The 16,538-nt window shown below is 59.5% G+C and overlaps 5 protein-coding genes across 5 annotated transcripts; 3 read left to right on the top strand and 2 right to left on the bottom strand.

Moving 5' to 3' along the window:
* Positions 1-830: 830 nt before the first annotated feature.
* J3D65DRAFT_559442 (uncharacterized protein) lies at positions 831-4,901 on the bottom strand (the record flags this gene model as incomplete). The annotated part of the gene is made up of 3 exons (XM_066797407.1): positions 831-2,094; positions 2,161-3,512; positions 3,567-4,901. 3 exons carry the CDS (start codon positions 4,899-4,901, stop codon positions 831-833), a joined length of 3,951 nt encoding a protein of 1,316 aa, XP_066651941.1.
* Positions 4,902-6,510: 1,609 nt separating this feature from the next.
* On the top strand, positions 6,511-8,962 carry J3D65DRAFT_680071 (Alg9-like mannosyltransferase family-domain-containing protein). Its single transcript, XM_066803704.1, has 5 exons — positions 6,511-6,785; positions 6,854-7,084; positions 7,147-7,304; positions 7,354-7,500; positions 7,604-8,962. Exons 1-5 carry the CDS (start codon positions 6,573-6,575, stop codon positions 8,661-8,663), a joined length of 1,809 nt encoding a protein of 602 aa, XP_066651940.1. The 5' UTR covers positions 6,511-6,572; the 3' UTR covers positions 8,664-8,962.
* A 208-nt stretch (positions 8,963-9,170) lies between these two features.
* J3D65DRAFT_636297 (uncharacterized protein) lies at positions 9,171-10,747 on the bottom strand. The gene has a single exon (XM_066801390.1). It carries the CDS (start codon positions 10,581-10,583, stop codon positions 9,372-9,374), a length of 1,212 nt encoding a protein of 403 aa, XP_066651939.1. The 5' UTR covers positions 10,584-10,747; the 3' UTR covers positions 9,171-9,371.
* Positions 10,748-11,379: 632 nt separating this feature from the next.
* J3D65DRAFT_99191 (tyrosine phosphatase family-domain-containing protein) lies at positions 11,380-12,780 on the top strand. Its single transcript, XM_066804316.1, has 4 exons — positions 11,380-11,894; positions 11,946-12,138; positions 12,190-12,382; positions 12,430-12,780. The coding sequence occupies exons 1-4, from the start codon at positions 11,678-11,680 to the stop codon at positions 12,667-12,669; spliced, it is 843 nt and encodes a 280-aa protein (XP_066651938.1). The 5' UTR covers positions 11,380-11,677; the 3' UTR covers positions 12,670-12,780.
* A 929-nt stretch (positions 12,781-13,709) lies between these two features.
* J3D65DRAFT_636294 (uncharacterized protein) lies at positions 13,710-14,217 on the top strand. Its single transcript, XM_066801389.1, has one exon. It carries the CDS (start codon positions 13,811-13,813, stop codon positions 14,150-14,152), a length of 342 nt encoding a protein of 113 aa, XP_066651937.1. The 5' UTR covers positions 13,710-13,810; the 3' UTR covers positions 14,153-14,217.
* The last annotated feature ends 2,321 nt before the right edge of the window (positions 14,218-16,538 follow it).

Raw genomic sequence — 16,538 nt, 5'->3', positions numbered from 1 at the left:
CATGATGGCATGCCTTCGCTCGACAATTTCTCCGCCAATGGCACCGCCTCCCCGCAAACCACCCCCCACACCAACGAATCGCCGCTCTACGTGAGACGCAAACCTCGACTGCTTGCTACAAAACCAGGCAAGCCCGGCAAATCTGACCCTGTCTCCTCTGTTCCCTCCTCCGGCTTTCGATTCCCATGACAGGGACTCCCTCGCTGCGGCCGAGCCCGCGTGCAGGCCTGACCGCCCATCATCTCGCCACTCAACACCACATACGAGCTCCAGTCGCAGATATACGTCGCCAGTCTCTCTCAACAATTGCATTCAACACTCTGCTCATGGTACAGCCCAAAACAAATTCTCCCGGCCAGTCGGCTGCGCTTCAACACGAACCCGCTGCTGCCGCCCTCCAAAGCGATCAATACAAGCTGAGAGGAGTCGAGTCTATATCCCAGGCGCCAGACCGTATCGTCGTCAAAATAAAACAAGACGTCGTCAAAGCACGGTTCCCTTTTAACCGAGACAAGGAAAATGTACAGAAAAGAAAGAAAAGACAGGTCCCAACTTGCAATCGCGGCCGAGCAAGCCGTGTTCCCAGCAACCTGCTCTAGTGCCAGTAAAAGACGAAATATTGCAAGTCCGTGGCGCGTCCTGTAGCCCGCCCTTCTTGTCCGCCGCTTTTGGAAATTCCCGGAACCAAACTTTGCTCGCCGACGCCGAGTGCGCCATCGCTGAACCCACATTGGAAAAAGACTGGACCAAGTTGTTGCTCTAGGGTCTTGTGCGAAACTCGACGACCCCGGGAAAGAAAGACGTGGTGGTGGTTTGGGCGTGTTTGTTTTTTATGCGCTCTGGTGCGGCCTCATGACCTCACCATCCGAGTCGCTATGGCTGCGGACTTTTTTCACCGTGCCGTTGCTTCCGCTGCGTGATGATTTTCGTCCACTGTCAAACTCTGGCCTTCCCTTGTTCCGAGACAGCTCCGCGTACGATATGCTTTCGCTCCTGGACGGCCTTTTTGGCAATGGTCTTTTGCGAGACGATATTTCTATGAAATCGTCTCCTGAATCTTCGCTCGAATCTTCGTCGCTTTCAATTGCGTGGTCACCCTCGTACCCAGGCTGTTCGTGTTCGGCGCCGCCCGAAAACGTCGAGTTGGGCGAAATCTCAATGGCCGAGTGGAGCGCGTGGCTCTTTTGCTCGGGACCAAGGGAATCGTCCTGCATGACGGAGGAGTTGGCCGATACAACCGACGGGATTGATGGGTTGGATGTGGACTGTGACATGCCCGAAAACTGGTCTTCAGAAGAGCTCGTGGTGAGCGATTGGGGAAACCCTTTGAGCGTGGCGTCCGAGTGTTCTGGGGCGTCGTCGATTTCTCTTTGACGTCGTTGTTCATAAAAGGCAATGTCGTCTGGACTGAGTGGACATGGATCCTGGGTGTAGCTGCTGAGCGGTCGGCTACCCGATGACGAGGTGGGTCTGGAGTGACTTTGAAAGTCTTGCAGCACGTGACGGCGACGATTCTCTTCCTTGGCTCGGTTGAAATTGTCCGTCAGATAATCTTGAAAGGCGGGCGAGTTGTACAAGATGTCTTCGCCGCCACGACCCTTGGTAGGCGGGCGATGTGACGACGCCGACGAAATGGAAGACTGACGCGACGGAGTCCCCTCGCGACTCTGGTGAATGTCCGACTCGGTATTGGACCGCGAAGCAGGCGACCCTGGGCTTGCAGCAGCGCTACCTGTGACGGGACTCTCCTTGAGCAGAGGAGGCTGATCGACTTGACCTGCTGCACAAGCTTCGCTCAACGCGATGCTCGGTTCACCGTGGGCATCGTCATCTCCAGTCGCCAAACGATCGACCGAGGGATTGCGGCTGCGAGGCCTGGTGGTATCCGCGCGTCTTTCTTTGCTCCTCACAGAACGCAGAATGCGGCGGCCAGCTCCGCCAAACAATCCACTCAGGTTGGATGCACCCGGGGGGTCCAGCGTGAGTGGCGTGCTCGGAACGCCCTGTGGCATGGTTGGCGATACGCCTCGACGTTGCGAGACATATTCAAAGTCTGACTGCTTAATTGTCCGAATGGAGCCACCCGTGTTCATGCTCGACTCGGCTCGCGAGGCAAAACTCAACTTGTGGTGCTTATCGCTGTTGTTGGCTCTCGGAGACGCGTCCGGGTCGTCATATTCGGCGCCTTCGGGGGTTGCTGGCCTTGAATACGGACCTATGAAAAACTGTGGGCGTTCTCTGAGCTCAGGGCTGGCGGTGACACTTTTGGATAGTGGGTGTTCACCTTCCCTGGAGGCTTTCAATAGAGCGCTAATTTCGTCCGGCCTGATGCTGGCTCTCCGAAGATCCTGGCTGATGGTGCTGCTCGACGACGTTGCTGATAGCCCTTCACCAGTGCCGCTCTTCCCCCGCTTTCTCCCAGGCGCCGGCGTCTTGGGTCCAATACCGAGCGCCCCGCCGAGCTTCCGCATGCCTGACTTGACACGCTCCAACAGATTGAGTTGAACGACGGCGTCGTCGACATCCTCTCTGGAAACTTCAATCTTCTTGTAGTCGGGGACGCGTGCAGGGTCGGATTGCTCAAGCCACACGAGCGGGTGCTCAAGATCGCGCAGCACCCAAGGATGATGCTTCACCTCGGGCAAAGTGATGCGTCGTCGCGGATCTTTGACAAGGAGCCTTCGCAAAAGATCATAAAGCTCCTCGTCGACCTCTTCGTAGACGAGTTCGTGGTGGGCTCGCCTATCTCTCGCCATGCTGCTCCACAACCGGCTGTGAGAGTTGGGGCGGGAGGTTGTTCGATCGTCAACGGCCCTCAGCCGAAAGCGGGGAATGTAAACTTCTTCTTCTGCAATGAGTCTCATGACAACAAACGTGTTCAAGTCATGAAATGGAACGCGGCCAAACACCAAGCAGTACAGCGTGACTCCAAGAGCCCAAACGTCAATCTGCAGGGTCACGGGCAAGGGGTCGTTGTCAGCGTCGGTCTGGCAGAGCTCTGGCGCATAAAAGGCGGGCGTGCCGACCGTCTTGGCCAGCTCAATCGCCTCGTCGACATCCTGCGCGTCCGATTCTGATTGATCGTCACCGTTGCCATAGGACGTCGCTGAACGGCGGCCCAAGTACGACACTCCGAAATCCGAAATCTTAATGTGCCCGTCTCTTGCTTGCAGCAGATTTGCGGGCTTAATGTCTCGATGGATGACTCCTTGGTAGTGGAGATACTCCAGTCCGGAAACAGTATCGCGAAACGCTTTGCGAGCGTCGTGGAGGGTCATTAGCGGAACGTAGCGAAAGTGTTCTGGAACGGGAAGGTCGTCGGGCAAGTCCGGTTTGGTCGAGGTCAAGCTCCCAGCGATGCTCGGGTTTCTACCTCGAGGTGGCGGGGAATCGTACGGGCCCCACATTGTACCTTCGAGGCCAGTGACGGATGATGAGCGAGTCTCCTTTTCCATTTGTTCGTTGCCCATGGCTGGAAGCGAGGTCGTCGAATGTTTCGATGCTGCAAGTTGCTCCATGCTTTCGTTGAGCGGCGCGTGCGGGGTCTGATCGGCGTCGAATTCAACTGGCGTGGAAGGCCTGCTGCGGTGTCTTGAACGGTCGTCTGTAGCTGTCGAAGTCCGAGAAAGCTCGCTGTCAGTCTCTTCATCCTCAGTCTCTCCGCCATATTCAAAACTCCAGGGCTTGGGGCTGTCCGAGTCCTCGAGCCTCTTGCGGTGCCGTTTCTTCATCCGCCTACGCTCGGCTCTTTCTCGCCGGCGTTGCGCTTCCAAAACGATTCTTTGATCTTCGAGGGCTGCAGACTCGTTGTCGAATATGCCTCTTGCCTCACGTTCGTATCGTCGGTATTCGACGAGCACGATTTCCTTGGCACCCTCGGTCCGCCATCGGACTTCTCCCATTTCGACGTGCTCCAGAACAATGTAAACCTTTTTGCGGGACGGGTCGTCAATCACCTCCAGCAATCCCACAATGTTTGGATGGCGAGCCTTTTTCAAAATGGCAATCTCGCGTCGAATCTTGTCCTCGTGACTTGTATTCTTACCCAAGCGGCGCCTCTTGGAATAACGTTCCACAATCTTTATCGCGACGTACTGACCCGTTTCCAAGCTGCGGCCCAGCTTGACTTTGCCATGGACGCCACGACCGAGTTCGTCGATGATTTCGTACTGGTTGATGATTTTGCGGCCCGAAATGGGATCGACGTCGACATCGGCCACGTGCGTCTCTTTGGGGACTTGACGATGGGTAAAGTGGAGGTACGGACTCGAGTAGTAGCCGGTCTCTTCGGATGGCGCGAGAACGGGTCTGATTTGGGGCGGATTCACGTCAAAGAGTCCAGGGCTTCCGGCGGGAGAGTTTCCGGCGGTTCGGGAACCTTGCTCGTGGCCGAGGATTTCGGACGCCAGGTGCTGAGCTGGATGCAGCGAGGGGACGTGGGAGGAGGAAAAGGACGAGTACTGAGAAGGGTGAGAGCTCCGTGCTCGGAGCACATGAGGCCCAGGAGGATGTTGCTGATGGGCCTGGAGCGGGGGGTTTGGAAATCTCGGATAGTCAATCTGATTTTGCAAGGCAGAGTAGGCCTGGTTAGGGTAGCGGGGGTAGGAGGCCCTCAGCATCTGCAGTGCCGGATCGGCCCTGACCGTGGCGTTACTGACGGTCGACGCGGTCGAGACGTGCTCTCGCCGCAGGCCCGGCCGCTCGTGCATGTCCTGCGGAGGCCCATGCGGATCTGGTACCCCGCTGGCCTCACCGTCGCCTGCGCCACGGACGTGCACCCGAGTGTTGAAAGGCGAGGGCGAGAGCTCCACGGGCGGAGAGTTTGTTGGGAGGTAGGACGTGTGATATCTCACCGGGCGCGGCGAATGATACGGCAGGTCGGACGAGTAATGGGTCGACATGGTCTGGTCCGACGGCAGCGAGTCGTCTGCAGGGGCGATTCCGGAGTGCGAGTGCTCGAGCTGAGCTCCGGGGAGCGCAGGTGCGCGGACGGAGGCATGGTGGGCGGCGGGGCGTGGGCTTGGTGATGGCTTCAGCGCGTTGTTGCTGGCGACGGTGTTATCTCGTCCACCGTCAGAGGCAGCCGGGCCTTCCTCCGGTGCCGCCATGCCGCGTCCCGCTGATTGTGCTCAACTCGACTCTCGTGGGCGCAAAGGGGCTCAGAGGCGCGCAGACGGCATCTGAGAGTCGAGGGAAGAGGGCGAGTGGTTCAGTATTGGGTCAAGTCCTGGGGGGGCCGTATCATCCTGCACCGGAGCGACCGAGAGGCAGGCTGTCGTCGGGCGGCAGCGTGCAGGACGAGACGGTGTCGAGGATATTTGAGGGCGGCGACGCGGTCAGAGGGTCGTCGTGGGCGGCAGGAGTGGAGCGAGTGGGCGGCGCGGCGAGGTGGTGGAGCCGTCGCGGTGGTGTGGTGGAGTTGATCTGGGTGTGGTCTGGGGGTGGGCGGGTTTGGTGGGCAGGCTAGGCGGGCGTAAATTTTTTGCGGGAGCGGTTGACAGGGCCCAAAGCAGCGGCAAGCCCAACGTCAGGTCGGGAGTGGATGGAGATAGACTCGACGTCAGCGGGATCCGATGGGTCGAAGAGAGCGGTGCGGTGCGGTGCGGCGGAGGGTGGAATGGAAGAGGAACACTTGAGGCCGGCGCGGATCGGTGCTTTTCGGCAAGCTCCAGTGGAGACGGAGGGCCCGCTAGCAGAGACGACGACGACACCAAACTCAATCCACCGGCACCAAGGAGATGCTGCGAAAATAAGAAAAACAAATGCTGCACCCGAGAGCCGCAAGCGGAGCTGCAGGGAGGGAAAATTTATCGTCGGGAACAGAGGCTCAGAGGCTTCATGTATCCGGCTACAGCCCACGTCGCCCACTCGCCCACTCGCCCGCTTGCCCTCCTCCACGCGCCCAGACCCAGCTCACCCCAAGCTACCTGTCACAGTCGAGGCAAACAATTGACAGGCCCCGAAAATGCCTCTCGCACTTTCTTGGTCGCCACGCCGTGGTGGTGTTGTTATTAGGGTTAGGGACAGACTAAAAATTAATTTCCATCAGCCGCCGACAGCGCCCTCGAGCCGGCATGTCCCAAGCCCGCTGACTCTGCGTGCCGCTCCTTTCCCCAGGTTTTGGCCAATTTTTTTCGCGTCATTGGCTCGCGACAGGGAAAAGTGGCGATCACGACTTGCCTGCGCGGGGTCAGAATCATGGAGAAGACGAAGAAGATCCGTGCTACGACCTGTTCTTCACCCATTGCGAGCTGTCACTTTGCGGCGCCATCCCGCATCGAGCTTGCGCCCGCGCCCTCACCTCACCCTCGTCCTCTCCGCGCGCGGGGTTGGGGAGAGGGCCTGGCCAGCTTGACGGCGACGCCTCGGACCATTCCCGAATAGGCACTCGACGATAGCTCGCCGGCGGTGCTGCAATTCGAGCCCGTCCATGAGGTGGTGCCTGGGCGCTGCAGTGCGTTGGGGACGGGGTTCCGTTTGATCGTGAGACCGTGCCATCCTGGCCGCCCTTCTGTTGGTCAGACACGACCAGTGCAAGCACTCGACCTCGTCCGTCCACCACACATCGCCCTATGCCTCGCTCCGCCGCCACCCATGTCGACCACGACCGTCCCCAGCCAAGCCCCGCCGGCCACGGCTCGCACGTCTTTTTGCTGCTGCTGGCCTTGCGCATCCTCAATGCCTTGACGACGCGAACCTTTTTCCAGCCCGACGAGTACTTCCAGGCCCTGGAGCCCGCGTGGCAGATGGCCTTTGGCGAGGCCAGCGGTGCCTGGATCACCTGGGTATTACTACATCACCCTGCAGAAACCAGCAGCAGTCAGCATCAAACATGGCTAATCCGTATGCTCAGGAGTGGAAGAGCCAGCTGCGCTCGTCGCTGCACCCTGCCCTCTTTGCCGGCGTGCTGGCCCTGTCGTCGGTGCTGGCGGATGCTTGCAGCTCTTCTCCGTCGACCAAGGCCGACATTCTCGTCGCCGCGCCCAAAATCACGCAGGCCATCTTTGCCGCCTCGACCGATTACCTTTCTTGGCGGCTGGCCGAGCAGGCCTACGGGCGAGGAAGCAGAGCAGCGTGGGCGAGCGTGAGTACAGTAGTGCCCCGAGGCCGAGTCCCTAAACCGACCCTGACCGACGACCCCCGCAGCTGGCCCTGACCATCTGCAGTCCCTGGCAGTGGTTCTGCTCCACGCGCTCTCTGTCAAACTGCCTGGAGACGACGCTGACGTCGGCCGCCCTGGTGTGGTGGCCATGGCGGTGGGTTGCACAACGTGGGAGCCCCACTACTTTCGGCGACAGACCTCAGTAAGCCAGCATCATGCGTTGCCCCTTTTGGCCGTGCTGACCGACGCAGCCTGGGCCTCTCACTCGTTGCCGCTGCCTCTGCCTGCGTCTTGCGGCCGACCAACCTGCTCGTATGGATTTGCATCTCCCTACCTACGCTCTGGCAGGCATCTGCGCGTGAACGCCATGCATTAGTCCAAAGCGCCGTGCTTTACGGGTAAGTGTGCCACCAGACCCTCTGCGTTTGAAACACGGCGCAATCTCAGACTGAGACATGGCATGCCGTTCGGCGGCGATCAACAAACTGACGTTACCTCTAGAGGCGGTGTTTTGGCACTTTCTGCCCTGGCCGACCGCATCTATTACGGCGGGTGGACGTTGCCGCCGCTTCGATTCGTCTACTTCAACATTGCCAGGTCCCTGGCCGTCTTTTACGGCACCAACAGAGGCGACTACTACCTGACCGAGGGACTGCCGCTGCTCCTGACGACGGCGCTTCCCTTTGCCCTCTGGGGCATGTATGCCTCGCTGCGTGGAGACGGCAGCAAACCACGCGACCGCAAGCTTTCCATGCTCTCCCTGACCGCGCTCACCATGGTCCTCGCCCTCTCCTTCATCTCTCACAAGGAAGTCCGCTTCATCTACCCACTCCTCCCCATCCTGCACGTCCTCGCCGCCTCACCCCTCTCCACCTTCTTCCGCCCGCCCCTCTCCCTCTCCAAACGCACCCTCCTAACCCTCCTCCTCTCCTTCAACCTCCTCCTCGCCATCTACAGCTCCCAAGTCCACCAGCGCGGCGTCATCGACGTGCTGCACCACCTGCGCGCGCGCCACCAAGCCGCCAACCCCAGCCTGCCCTCCATTCCCGCCAACGCGTCGTCCATCGCCTTCCTCATGCCCTGCCACTCGACCCCCTGGCGCTCCCACCTCGTCTACCCGTCCATCACCGCCTGGGCCCTGACCTGCGAGCCGCCGCTCGACGTGCCGCTCGCCGAGCGCGCCGCCTACCGCGACGAGGCCGACCGCTTCTACCTCGAGGACGGGCCGGCGCGCTGGCTGGAGCTCAACATGCAGTCCTTGTCGACCGTCGCAAGAGACGGAGACGCGGCCGAGGGGCAAGCCGAGGCCAAGGCGAAGGCGAAGGCGAACGCTGCGGCAGCAGAGGTGGAGAACAACCTAACCAAACGACCCTGGCCCGCGCACCTCGTCTTCTTCGCGCAGCTGGAAGACGAACTCAGCCGCGTGCTGAGCGGCAGTCGGTACGAGCAGTGTTGGCGCGGGTTCAACAGCCACTGGCACGATGACTGGCGGCGGCAGGGCGACGTCGTGGTGTGGTGTTTGGACGGCGGTGGGGGAGATGGGGGAAGCGGGGGATTGTGAATGAGGGAGAGATGCAAGAGGGCGAGAGGATGGGATGATGGGATGGTGGGAGAGAGGTGGGTGAGGCCGCGGGAGGCTGGTGTGGGTGAGGCCGGCGCGGTCAGGGGTAGTGGTAGTGGTGCGTCGTACGAACGTCACAAGCGAAGCTTCGTGATGGGATGGGATGGGACATATGTACAAGTCCATGTAAACGCGTCCGACGCGTGCATCTGTTGGCCTGGCCACCTTGTGCCAACGAGAAGCCCAACCAACGGGTATAGAAAAGGCAAACGTGTACCCAAAAGCAAAATAGACGAACTGTTTCTGATCCTCCCACGCCCGCCTCGTCGCTCGCTGGTGTCTGCTGTCTGTTAGCCTACGGTTGCCAGAAGCGGACGGCAAGCAAGCAAGCAAGCGAACAGTGAGTAGTGAGCAGAATGGCGATGCGGACATGTCACTGACCCTGACACGACACTGGCACAGAGTACAGTAGAGAACCGTGGAACTCAGGGGCGCGAGTGAGTATGATAATGATAATGATGCTGCTAAGATGACGGTATATGTACAGTACAGATAGATGCTTGCTCCCCTTCCCTTCCCTTCTCTTCCCCGGCTCAGTGTCAAATCAAATCGCTTTTGCAGTCTTGGTCTTTCTTTTCTTTGTCTTCTTTTTCTTCTCGCATTCTGGTTGGTCAATGGGTGATTCGGCTAACACAGTCCCGTCGACGACTACAACAGCACCTTGGACGCCACGCTCAACAGCCACGCGGCGTCCTGCCAGCCGCCCTCGCTGTCGCGCGGCTCGGGCAGCTCCTCGAGCTTCTTCTCCTTCGCGGCGCGGCTGGCGGCCTCGATGCGCGCCCACTCGTCGCGGCGGCGCCGGACCTCCATCTCGCGGCGGCGCTGCGTGTCGCCGCCGGCCGTCAGGTCGTCGGATGATGCGTCGTCGTCGTCGTCCGTCGTCTCCTCGCCGTCCTCGTCGACGCTGAACAGCGTCCACCCCATGAGCTTGTCCATCCAGCCGCCGAGCCCGAAGCCGCGCTCGCGCGCCAATCGCGCCACCTCTTCGTCGTCTTCGGCGATGGACGAGCCCTCGTCGTCGACGAAGTCGGGCTCCATGGGCACCGCGTCGTCGCCGTCGTCGAGGTAGTCGGCGCTGCTGCGGCGCGAGAGGGCGCCGATGGGGGTGCGCGAGCCCAGGGGAGTCATGCCCATGCCCGCGACGCGGCTGCCGCGCCGGCTGTGCTGTCTGCTGCCAAAGCGAGGCGTCACAGGCGAGAACTCATCGTCGGCAAACATGGCGCTCTGGGTGCGGCTGTGGAGGCCGCTGCGAGCGCCCATGGCGGCATTGTCGTCGTCCGAGTCGGACGCTTCGGCCTGCCGCACCAGCGAGGTGCTGCTCTCGCGGCGCGACAGCCACGACTGGCCCTTGGACTCGCGAGTCTCGGAGGCAATGGCGAGGCCGGCGCGGTACAGCCAGCCGTCGTCCGAGGCGTCGCGGTGTTGGTGGAGCTTGGGGGTGGGCGGCTTGCGGGTCGACAGGGCAAAGGTGCTGCTCTTGCTGCGGGAATGATGGCGTCCTGACTGTGGCAGGTTGGTGTCCAGCGTGACGTCGGACTTGGCCTTGGTCATGGCCGTGTTGGTGGGGCGGGTGTTGTCTGGAAAGTACGAGGTAGCGTCGACGTAGCGCACATTGAGGTGGGAGCGATGGCGGCTAGGGCTCCGACTGAGGATTCCGGGAGTGCTGGGAGCGGTTTTGGGCTGGATGTAGGAGGTGGTGACTGGATCCATGGTAGAGTCGTGGGGAGTGAGGGCTTGGTTGCTAAAGTTGTCGCTCAGAGGGGCCAGTGACAGGTGATGGAGGTTTGGGAAGGAGCGGCGAGAAGGGCTGGTGGGGGTGCGCGAGGCGGAGCGAGGAGGGTCGACGGCAGAAAAGGCCATGGTGTCTGTCAGTCGGTGGGGTGATGTGGGGAGAGAGTGGAGGGCGGAGAAGTTGCAGGTGATACAGAGCAGATCAGAAAGGACAAATGGGAGCAGCGTCGGTCAATTTCAATGGGCGTGGAGCGTGGCGGGGAGCGTGTTTAGCTCGCCGTGGTGTGCAGACGGGCGCCCCCGGAGCGGACTAGTGCGGTGCGGAGGAGGCCGGGACCAGCAAGAGGCTCGAGGCGGCATGTGAGTTGAGCTTGAATTCGTCATGTAGGCAGGTCATGTCATTGACTAGAGCCGGTGACGTGCAGCGCAGCGCAGCGCAGCTCGTTGCTCGGGCGAGGCGTTGGAATCCATTCAGGGAACCGACTTGTTTTCGTGCTGCGTGCCTCTGGTGTTTCGTAGGCACCTATTCCAGCCTACTGCAAGGCCCTGGCCGCCGAGCGCGAGGCCAAAACTCGGCCACGTCTGCGACCACAGCAATCAAACACACGATGCCTGTCCAGGCCTAGATGCCCCAGCCTCATCTCGCTGCTTGCTTGCTTGCTTGGTTGCTGGAGTTGGGAACAGGTTGATTGACGTGTTGCGACCACCACGGGCAAACGCCAAAGACTCCAGGTCCCGTCCCCAGGCAGGCGCCGCCGCCTCGTCGCTTCCACGGCAAGGCAAGCCTCAAGCCTTGGTACCGCCGCCCATTTTTTCCACCTCCTCTCCACCCATCTCGAACTCGAACCCTGGATCGCCCACACCCACACCACAAAAGGCCCGCCCATTGTCTGTCTCCATCATTCGTCTCCGCTTCCGCTCTGCTAGCCCGCCGACAACTCAACACCAACCATCCATCGTCATCCACCCTCCCTCTCGAGTACCACCAACCATGGACCTCGAAACCATGACCTGCTCCCCCGCCATGTCAACGGCTCTGCCGTGACCGTTGCCTCGCCGCTCAACAGTCAGAACCCCAATCTGCGCCGACAGCTCAAGGCAGCGCGCCGCCAGATCACTCTACTCCCTTAAAATTGGCCCACGACCCTCCGAGGAAACCTCTCTCCCTACCTCCTCCTCCTTTGCAGGCACCGCCCAATTCAAACCACGCTCTGCAAATCTTCATGTCCTCCCCTCCCCAGGAGCCCTCCAACCGAGTCGCGCGCGTCGACTCCTTCCTCACCGACGCCATGGCCCAGGGCTTGGAGCATCCGTGGCGGTCGCGTCCGCGTGGCGTGATGAGGCCAAGTGATTTTGTCGACAAGGAAAACGTCAAAGACCCTGGCGCCGACACCACCCACGCCGTCGCCGTGACCCAGGTGGCGTGCGACGAGGATTCCTGTGAGTTTTCTAGTGCGCATCCTCAAGCGGCCCGTTCTAATATATGCACAGCTGCAAGCGCCGTCAGCACCACGGCCGAGTCTTCTCGACGCTCTTCATACGAGGCGAGATGCCCAGAGCGACTCATGTCCATGTGTCCGCCATCCAACTATGGCACTGTCCTGGATGGCCAGCTGTACCGCAGCTCGTACCCTCAGCCAGAAAATTTCAGCTTCCTCAAGTCTCTGAAGTTGAAGAGCATCCTGTAAGTCAAGCCATGACGATGCATGCCAAGACTTGCGCTGATCATTTCCAGGACCCTGGTCAAAGAAGACATTCCGGAGCCATTCGAGCGCTTCATGGCAGACAACAAGATTGAGCACTTTCGCGTCCACCTGCCCGCCAACAAGGGCAAGGTCTGCATGACCCAGGACCTCATGGTCCAAGCCTTGGGAGTGGTCCTCAACAAGGCAAACTACCCGTTGTTGGTCCACTGCAACAAGGGCAAGGTACGTGTCCCATGTTTGTGTTCCTTGACATGGCTAATGCGTCGCAGCACCGTACTGGCTGTGTCGTCGCCTGTCTCGACAAGGTCCTCGCAAAGCCGTTGAAGGAGGCGAAGGAGACCTATCATACATACGCCGACCCCAAGGCCCGCGAGATGGACGAAAAGTTCATCGACGGCTTTGACGAGCGCTCCATCCTGTGGCTCGCTCGCGCCCAAGGCTTTGTTCCGGACGACGAGCCTCGCTCTGCTGCCAGTAGCCCTCTCAAGACCCAGAGCCAGACTGCCTAGAGACGCTGCTCATCATCTCAACAGACCTCTAGTTTCATCGTCGGTGCAGAGCGCTGCAACTGATAGCGTTGGTCAATGACGCGCTGGCACGATTGCGCGCCGACACCAGTTACGCGCCGTCACCAAGTACCCGCCGGCACCCAACACACGCCGTCAGCCGTCAACGACCAACTTTTGCATTCTCTTTCGCTTGTCCTGGATTTCCTTCGGCGTTTCTCAAGATGGTTCGGCAGCTTCCATTTTTCACGGATGCATTCGGAGGCTCATCAATGGCGCAAGTAAGCGGCGCCACCACCCTTGCCTGCAGACAGCCCGCTCTGGACTCGGCCCGTCACACCACAACAACCACACCACGCCACCGCTACTCAATCAACGCCTCGCGAATCCACGTGGGGGCGCGATGGCCACCAACACTTGCATCTTGGTTGTGGTTTCAGATGGCGTTGACAGGTTTGCTTTCTTCACCTTTCCTCACTGGTTTTGACGTTTACCGCTTTGCATTGGTCGAAGGAAAATGGCGCATTGGTCTGCTCAACGGGAAGGGCGCTTTTCTTTTCTATATCCCCCCAGTCATCCGGCCTGACTGACCAGCATTGCATTGGGCTCTACACCTGCACTGCCATCGACAGTGCGTGAGCTTCTCATGGCGTTCTTTTCTCAGGTTTATACAAAAATGGACAGGCGGCCTCGCTGCCAGCGGCCTGGTTGGACATTTGCTTCTTTGCGTTGCTTTCCTGCATTGGATTCCCTTTGCATCACTGCACTCAATGATACCAGAAAAGACTCGAGGGCGGGGCTTTTTGCTTCTTCTGGCGTCGGTCTCGTTTTGCCTGGCGAATCATTACATCACTACCATCACTTTTCCTTGTGTCCTCTTCATTGCTTGTTGCTTGTCAAATAGACAGCTGCGACCAATTCCATCCATTCCCCAAGTCTACTTTTTCCTTCGCGTTTTCTGACTATGCGCTCAGGCTAGGCTGTGCGTGAGGAGCTACCACCCACAAGGTCCCGCTGCTGCAGCGCGAGCGTGCGTGCGGCATGCCCCTGCGTCAACTCTCTGCGCTCATGCCTGCCTGCCTGTCTGTCTGTTTGTCCATCTGTGTCTAGATAATCGCACGGGAAGGCTAAACACGCGCGAAACATGCGCGCGGCAATTGATGGGTGCTGTGCCATGGCCCATCCGTCCATCCGTCTTGCTGTCTTTCTCTCTCTCTTTCTTCGTCTTCTTGCTTTTTCTCCTCAGCCAGTCAGCCAACTTTCTCCCTTCTCCAAAGTCTCTTCTTTCATCTACCCTACACACCGCGGCATTCCTGTCAGTCTGCGTGTGGCGTCGAGTCCCATCCATCGTCCATCATCCATCATCCATCACCTTCGGCCGGGTCGTCTTGTCTCCCTCTCGCGTCGCTACACAGACACAGACACAGACACAAAGAAGGGTCCTCGGCCGACGGCCGCCGACGTACGGACGGACGGACACTTCTGACGGCGGCAGCGCTAAGGAGCGGCGGGCGGCGCGCCAAAGGCAAGCCCGAACGCCAGCCAGCCAGGCCAGCCCGCCAGCGGCAGAAAGAATACGCGCAGCGCAGCCGCGTTGCCTACCTGACGTGACGTACGCGGACCGCGTCAGCGAGGTGGTGGGTGCTAGCTGTTTCGGGTGTAGTGGCGTGGCTTGCGGATGGTTTGGGGATGGCGTGGTGGTGGGCGGTGGTCGATGGTTTGGGTTAGGCTACGCTGGGCTACGCTGCGCTGGGCGGCTTTGTTGCGTCACGCGCGTGTGTGGTGGGTGAGTGAGGGAGAGAGATGGGAGAGACGTCACTGACGCCGCTGACGCCACGGGGTCTTGTGTACCTGTCTGTCCACATACTTGCTTTTTTCCCCAGCTGCGCTGTCGTTCTGTCCGCGCGTTTGACGTACGCCTGCGGGTGTGGCTGTGTGGTAAGTGGTACCTATCCCAATCGGTGGACTCGGTCATGCCGACGTCATTGACTGCTGATCGTTGCTGCGAGGTAGTACTGTTGTTCTACGCGCTGTGCAGGTGTTGAGATGTGGATGCGGTGCGGCGGCAAGACGTGATGGTGCTTGCTGTCTCGCGGTCTTGACGAGCACCGTACTCTGAGGAGCGGCCGGGCAAAGCAAAGCAAGTCTATGAAACGAGTGGGATGTCGTGTCGACCACCCACCGCAGAACAGACACAGTTTGCAAGTAGGAAGTAGGTTCAAGTCTTTCCTTGCAGCCCACGCCGAGTCGGTTTGTCAGTCGACACTCCGATCCGCGACGACGTCGTTATATACTCGTCCAGCGCTCCGACCGCGCGGGTCTGCTGGAGTGGTGTGGCCGGTGTCGCGGGCATGTGTCTTGTCACTTGCCTGGGTTGTTTGACATGTGGATGCGAGTTGCACGAGCCCCTGACGGCTTCTGGTTTTGGGTCAAGGACAGGTGTATAAAAGCTTCCAACCTCCGCTGCGTTTGGCGACAGGCAGAGGAAGAGAAGAGCGTTGAGGATGTTCTTGCGTTTGAGCGCTGGAAGTCCGACGCAGAAACCCGCTACTCTGATGCCAACACCTCACTTTGCTCGTGGCTCTCTTTTGGCCGTCTCTCTATTTCGAAGAGGTATTTGGGTGTCAGTAACTGCGTCGAGGCTTAATTCTGATGGCTGACACAGTTCGATGGCGCCGTAAGTCATCATCTGCCCGTCTCGTCGCTCCCCAGCACCCCTGACCATCGACAGTCCTCCTGCCGCTGCAGTCCGGACTCCTACTTCTGCCGCACGACGGACTAAAATCTGATTCATGTACATCTTGACGACAGAGCAGTGTAGTCAAAATCCAGTGGGCTCTTCCAGCGCTGCTGAGTTGTCGATGAACGCTGAATCTGGCGGAGAGATGGGCGACTTTTATACGCACTCGCCTCTGCTAGTCCTGTACATGTGAGTGCGGACCACGGCGCATGTGCGCTGGCCGATGCGGTGGCTCTGTCAATGGATGGGGTCGTTGCATGTGCCATGGTAGCCTCAGGTTTGTTGTCCTTCGGCGGGTATAAACTGCCTGCGTCTCCCACCTCAGCCTTCAAGCTGCCAGCGCCATTGTTCGCGCAAAATTTGCTGGTCATGAGATTGATTTACACTCCTGGCGTCTTTTGCGGCGGTATTCACTTGGAGCGCTCCCACTTTTCTCTCCTCTCCTTTCCCGCGCCGCCTCCACATCCCCAGCTTCCCACAACACTTTCCCCTCCCCCTTTCCACATCACCCTCAGCATCTCTCAACAACGTTCCCACGCACCACGACAACTCAGACATACCCTCCTCACCACCTCATCTCGGCCTCGATCACCATTTCCCGCCAGTGATGCGCAGAAAGCAGACTCCCTCCTGGATCAAAAGAGACAAAGAGAAAAACAGCGCCTCCACATCCAAATGAGTTGTATCTGTGCCAGGGTTTGCAGTGCACATTTTTAATCTGCGCTGCGAAGAATGGGGGCGGTAGGAACGTTGGTGGGGAGGACTTTGACGCAATGTGCTGCTTGTTTTATAGGCGATAGGGGGGCTCTATATGTTACTCCGTGTGAGGAGCATTCTTTACCTGTGCGTGACTGCGGGAGGAGCATTCGTAGTCTGTGCGTCACTGCGCAAGGAGCATTCATCGCCTGCACATGACTGCGGTTGACATCTCTGCACGCTTCCACAAGTATATAAGCGCCGCCTTTCTTCCAGCATCTCTCTCCTTCTGCAAGCGCTCAGCGTACCACTAGCGGAATCAACAAGCCAGCCATGGCTCACTCTGCTGGCTCCAATGCTTTCGCTCACTCTTTGCTACGTTGGTCGTGCTGTGTGGTATCTCTTCTCCTCTTTTCCACGCCGCCATCATCTAGAG

Source organism: Phyllosticta citribraziliensis (assembly GCF_038025025.1).
Source record: "Phyllosticta citribraziliensis strain CPC 17464 chromosome Unknown J3D65scaffold_11, whole genome shotgun sequence".
NCBI lineage: Eukaryota > Fungi > Ascomycota > Dothideomycetes > Botryosphaeriales > Phyllostictaceae > Phyllosticta > Phyllosticta citribraziliensis.
Note: the sequence above shows the minus strand (reverse complement) of the source record. Positions and strands in the feature narration are given on the sequence as shown.

Bases quoted from the DNA above. Each gene is read 5' to 3' on its own strand.
- J3D65DRAFT_680071 (XM_066803704.1), top strand. From the start codon at position 6,573: ATGCCTCGCTCCGCCGCCACCCATGTCGACCACGACCGTCCCCAGCCA. The intron at 7,305-7,353 runs GTAAGCCAGCAT...TGACCGACGCAG, and splicing joins ACTTTCGGCGACAGACCTCA to CCTGGGCCTCTCACTCGTTG. The intron at 7,501-7,603 runs GTAAGTGTGCCA...CGTTACCTCTAG, and splicing joins CAAAGCGCCGTGCTTTACGG to AGGCGGTGTTTTGGCACTTT.
- J3D65DRAFT_636294 (XM_066801389.1), top strand. From the start codon at position 13,811: ATGCGCGCGGCAATTGATGGGTGCTGTGCCATGGCCCATCCGTCCATC.
- J3D65DRAFT_636297 (XM_066801390.1), bottom strand. From the start codon at position 10,583: ATGGCCTTTTCTGCCGTCGACCCTCCTCGCTCCGCCTCGCGCACCCCC.
- J3D65DRAFT_99191 (XM_066804316.1), top strand. From the start codon at position 11,678: ATGTCCTCCCCTCCCCAGGAGCCCTCCAACCGAGTCGCGCGCGTCGAC. The intron at 12,139-12,189 runs GTAAGTCAAGCC...GATCATTTCCAG, and splicing joins CTGAAGTTGAAGAGCATCCT to GACCCTGGTCAAAGAAGACA. The intron at 12,383-12,429 runs GTACGTGTCCCA...AATGCGTCGCAG, and splicing joins TCCACTGCAACAAGGGCAAG to CACCGTACTGGCTGTGTCGT.